General features: G+C 29.4%; 1 protein-coding gene across 1 annotated transcript in view; it reads left to right on the plus strand.

Annotated features, from left to right (window-relative positions):
* Positions 1-6,032, plus strand: part of LOC106789879 (division abnormally delayed protein) — a 116,003-nt gene that overhangs the window by 49,027 nt on the left and 60,944 nt on the right. The window contains exon 4 of the mRNA XM_014754405.1: positions 4,398-4,599. Coding sequence (XP_014609891.1) covers positions 4,398-4,599 — 202 coding nt within the window. The remainder of the gene's footprint in view (positions 1-4,397; positions 4,600-6,032) is intronic.

Genomic DNA, 6,032 nt, shown 5'->3' on the forward strand with positions numbered 1-6,032 from the left:
AAATAATATTAATATATATTTTTATTAACACACATAATTATTTCATATATATAAATACATACATCGAACAAAATTATTCATATTTTTCATGGGTTAATTAAATTGTTTTTATATACAACTATTGACTATAAACATAATTCGCATTTTCGGAATATATTCATGTCATTCTCCACACACACACACACACACATATACAAAATTATTTACGTATATGCACAAATAGTTTGTAGTTAAAGGTTAAGGATAAAGAAAAAGAAATTTATTGAGAGTATCACACACAATTTTAAGTCTGCAAATCCGTTTTGATAAATCAACACGTTTGACAGATTTATTTGTTAGTATAGGAAAGGATACAAGATTGATGTGCAACTGTAAACTATTCCGATCAAAAGGATTCTTTATCCAGACCATAACGTACATATATATATTATACACACGTATATAAAATAGGAAGGTTTTACCGGATTTAAAGGTAAACTCAGATGAATAGAATTCATAAACATTTATAGCACTTCTCTGTGACCCACTTTGCAAATGTTACGCATGTCGCGTCGTTCATATAGAAAGAAAAGTAGTATCTTCATTTTTAAATTTGTACGAATGTCAAAGTGAGGAAGAGGAAGAGGGAGACCGAAAGAGAAAAAAAAAGAAAGAAAGAAATAGAAAAAAAAAAAAAAGATAAGTAAATCTTTTAAGTACATTCTTAGTTACTGTAATGTATTTTTTTTTAATTGCAAATGTTACTTCAGGGTTGCGTTAAAAAAGAAAAAGTATCCTTTTTTACTTCTGTATATCTTCATTTATGAATTTGTATGCATGTCAAAAGGAGAGAAAAAAAAAGAAAAGAAAAAAAAAAGAAAAGAAAAACCGAGCACATATTTTAAGTTCATTTTTATTTTTTTGCAATGTATTTTTTTAATTGCGAATGTTGCGCACGTCGTTGAAAAAAGAAAGAATTAAGAAAAAAAAGTATCTTTATTACTTCTGTATCTCTTCATTTATGAATTTGTACGAATGTCAGAAAGAGAAAAAAAAAAGCAAAGCAAATTTTGTAAGTTAATTTCTATTAATACATTGCAATGTATTTTCTTAATTGCAAATTTCACGCACGTCGTTGAAAAATAGAAAAGAAGTATCGTTTTTACTTCTGTGTATCTTCATTTATAAATTTTGCTAAATATAAGAAAGAAAGAAAGAAAGAAGGAATTAAAAGAAAAAAGAAAAGAAAGTAAAGAAAGAAAAGATCAATTTTGTAATTTCATTTGTACAGTTTATTTTTATATATATATATATATATATATTTTTTTTTTTTCTAGAAAAAAAAAAAGAAATTTGATCCGTATTTAAAAAATCAACATTTTCATGGTCGTGCTCGTTCCTCAACGAGACCAGAATATTCCTTTATGGTGTATGCAAATATGTTTGCAGTATGTATGTGGTAAGAGAATAACACAACAGATATTAACAAACAAACAAACAAACAAACAAACAAAAATAGAAGAAAAAGAAAAAAGAAAGAAATAGGACAGTAGTCGAAAAAACAAAACGTTTCCGATAGAAATACAAATAGAACATTTTTTCTGCTTTTGTGTGTGTGTATATATGTATGTAATATGCGTGTGTTTGTTCGTACGTATCGGTTTGGCATATCGTAAAAAGTAATAGGTATAGTTATATAAACTTCGCACCGTGAGAGAGAAACACACGATTTGATAACAAATGTTTGCTTTACAGAAAAAGCGATCGGTGGTTTCGATAGCGTATTTTTTTCTCTCTCCCCCTCCATACCTTTCTTTCCTTCTCTTTTTATTTCTTTTCTATTTTTCCCTTTTTTTTGTTGTGTGTGTTTGTTTTTTTCTTCCATTGTCGTTTTATTTTCCTTTCTTTTTTTTTTTTTTTTTCTTTTATTCTCACCGTTCTCTTCCGTATTCTCTGTCGCGAATAAATATTAAAAAAAAAAAATAAAGAAAAAAAACTGCGAACGGTTGTGTAGGAGTGAAGGGGGTGGGAGGGTGGAGGGAGGTATCGAAAATCGCGAATTCGAAAGTCAAACAGGAGAGAACGTAGCTTTTCGGGATATTGAAAAATAAATTGAACGAGTTTCGATACGGTGGTTGATACACTCGTATATACGGGGTGAGGCATTTTCAATTGGAACAAATAAATATTATCTCTGTTATTTATGATATTACGGAAGACAATACTTTTGCGGTTAAATTATCGTTACTTCAATGGGGAAAACTAGATTCGTTTTACAAGATAATCATCTCCTTTCAAATACTTCGAGGTAATTGATATTTTGAGTTTCATGATTTTTTTATTACGTTAAATGATTCGTATACCAAAAATAAAACAACAATAATTAATTTAAGAGATATTTTCATTTCAATATTGCTAAGAAACTACGAACACGTTGTTAACTCAATTGTAATTTGATTATTACGAAACAAATATAATTTGTTAATGTAACAAGAATTATTATCAAATTAATTTGAACATCACATTTGTCATTATTTTATTATTCGATTTTTATCGAAATGAACAATTATTTCATTCGTATAATTATCCCTTATAGATGTTCATTCTAAAAAATATACAAATTTTTTACACGTTCAACAAATTATAATCAATGAAAAATTCGAATGCTTGGCATAGAAAGAATTTTTTTTCCCTAGTCTAACTGACTTATTTTCTTTTAAATAAAATTATCTCTCTCTCTCTCTCTCTTTTTTTTTCTTTTTTTTTAAGTCAAATCTCAAAACTCTTCAATTCACCCTCGAATTTTTTCAACGGACAGAAATTCTCGACGATCGATTACTCGCTTATCGGTTAATATTTTCTTTTCCTTATTTTTTTATTTAAAAAAAAAAAATATAATATTCACTAATGCATTAAAAATATATATATATAATTCTTTTTAAGAAACAAAACAAAAAAATTAATAAAATTATGTCAATTATATTAATTAAACATAATATAGATAATACAATTTTCTAAAAATATTATCTCGAGAAAAGAAAGAAAGAAAAAAAGAAAAAAAGAAAATAACTATCTTATCACGACATATACCGTTTCTAATTAAATTTAATTTTAAAAAAGGGGTTTCCATAAAGCCATAAATAAGGGAGATATTTAAATGTCCTGATTTAAATGCTTTACCCTGTACATATGTAGTACACGCATACAGGTATTTACAACACACACAGATATTTACAACATACACGCGCTCACACACATACACACACACATATATTCACACATAAAAATGCGTAGGTTGCAAATTGAATTGGTATTCGAGAGTTTCGTGGAAACTCGCATGCGCGTTTTGTGTACCAATCCACGTATACACCTACCCTCTCCCACCCCTTCCCCACACACACACATACAAATACACAGAGAGAATAACTGCGTTCGACGTTTATTCGTTCGTGCTTTGAATCACGTTCGTTCGAGGGAAAACGTTTGCTCATAGGAGCGATAAATATATCCATCTAGCTCGCGCACGTGGCACGAGTGGGTGGTAGTAGTGGTGCTTGTAGTGGTGGTGGTGGTGGTGGTGGTTGTGATGGTAGTGGTAGTGGTGGTGGTGGTGGTGTTTTAGCAAGCTGGAAAACATCTTGACTTTTTCGTATATTCCGTGGGCGAATTTCATTGTAACGCGTGTTCACTCATTTCGTGGAAATCATTTTTTAAATCTGATTACATTATCGTGTGTAACCCTGTATTTTCTTATTCTTGACACATGCATCCGTTTATAGTTGGTGGTACACCTTATCGTTCCTTTCTCGTAACACGTTCTTCTTGATTGTAGAATTTCCTTAAGGTTTTATATATATATATTTTTTTTCTTTAAATATGAATTATTCATATGTATGTGTAACCTTAGTATTTTTTTTTTTCTTTTTCTTTTATATGCAAAATTTGTCAGACTCGATCCGTTCATTTTAATAAAATGCATCAATTATTTAAAACACGCGTTATCGTTTTCTTCTACGTAGTTACGACGCGTATCTTGATTATATAATAATTTCTTTTTTTTTTTCTTTTTTACTCTTGTTTAAATTATAATTAGAAGATATGGAAAATTTGTCAGGCGTGAGTAAGGGTACTCCAGGTTGTAGGAGTACTTTTACCTATACATATTTTAATATTAATAATAATAATAATAATAATATTAATGTACAAAAAAATATCATTATTAACATATACATATTTATATTTATCATCGTACGAAAAGTAGAATAAAAATTCGTGTCATTTTATCGTGGATGCAAAAAGTATTCGTAATATTTCTTAGGGACATTTTGTCGAATAGAAAAATATAGAGAGGGAAGAAAAGGAAAGGAAAGGAAAGGAAAGAAAATAGGATAAAAAAGATGAAATAATTTGGATTGCAGGGGATGCTTGACGGAGTCGGCATCGGAGTTGGATCTCGCGTGGTCCGGTTACGTGGAAACGGTCGAGAGGCTCGTCGTGGCGGTCGACGGTCGTAACGATCCTTTGGGTCTGAATGCCGAGAGGGCCGTCAGACAATTGGACACCCGCATTTCGGACGCCATTATGCAAGCCATGGGGAACAGCCGGGCTCTCGAGGAGAAGGTGAGTCTCATGCCGAAAGCATTCCGATATACCTTTCGCAAAGACTAACTCAAAGGACTGACTGAGACAACACACACATATTCTCTCTCTCTCTCTTTCTCTTTCTCTTTCTTTTTCTTTTTCTTTCTTTTTCTATTAGTATGTGTTGCTGTCTTTGTTTCTTTTTCACAAACGCGCATACATTATTTATATATATTTATTTTATGCGTTCGCACAGACCACAGGCAAAAATGCATTTATTTGATCAACTCTTTTCTATAAAATTTAACTATAAGATTATTTTCTTTTTTTGTTTTTTTTTTTGTCTCTTTTGTTATCTTCGAATTAACCAAATTTTTAAACGGGGAATATTATTTAATAAGAATAGAATTTTTCTTTTTATATATATAGATTTTTTGTGTGTTCATACAGAACACTATTAAATATATGATAAAATAAAAATAAAAAGAAAGAAGATTAGAAAAGTTACATACAAAAAAAAATTACTGTAGATTAATAAGATCGATCAGGAAAATTATTTTAATCATCCTCACTTTTATGGTAAATATCTTATTTTCTTTTTCTTTTTTTTTTATTCTTTCTTAATTATTTTCTACAGTTTCGAACGTGATATCATCGAAATCGTCGTTTTATTATTAGAGAAGAAAAAGAGTATAAAATAAAAAAAGGGAAAAAAATCGCTAAATAAATGATTCGATTTTGTATTTTTGATAGAAATTAATTGTAAGTAAAGAAATGTTTTCTATCGAACGATTCACGGACTCTCGTAGTTTTTATTGAAAATATAGTAGAACGATTTGGCTAATCGTTCGTTAAGAAAACTACTTTCTCGCTTCGTTAACTGAAAAGAGAAGGAATGAAATAAGGATAGAGAAGGAAATGAAATTCGGTCGACGAGTTTTGCCGTTTTGTTCGAGACGAAAACTCGAATGAACGATTCCAGACAATTTCTCGAGAGCTGCCATAGTTGATGCCGAATTCCTTTCGATTCTTTTATACGAAGTCTTTTACTTCTTCTTCTTCTTCTTCTTCTTCTCTCTCTCTCTCTCTATCTCTCTCACTCTCTTATTTTGATTCGAAAGTTTTTACCTGCTAAAAGAATTACAAAAGAAAGATCAGAAGAAAAAGAGAGAGAGAGATGGAAGAAGGAACATTATAACATTGAATAATTTGTTCTCATTTTTTTATTGATATTAGCTTCGAACATATTTTATTTCTCTCTCTTTCTTTCTTATATGTATATTAAAAAGATCTCGTAAAAGAGGTGTAATTCATTTGACGTAGTAATTTTTTATTCTAATACTTCATTTAATTATTTTATCAAAAATTATCAAGGACCACGTTTTATATATATTGATATAGAAATATATTTATTTCTATATCTTTATATTATAAATATATACGAATGATTTTACCTATATCATATACGATAT

Source organism: Polistes canadensis, unplaced genomic scaffold (assembly GCF_001313835.1).
Source record: "Polistes canadensis isolate GaletaPanama2010 unplaced genomic scaffold, ASM131383v1 scaffold_206, whole genome shotgun sequence".
NCBI classification, from domain to species: Eukaryota; Metazoa; Arthropoda; class Insecta; order Hymenoptera; family Vespidae; genus Polistes; species Polistes canadensis.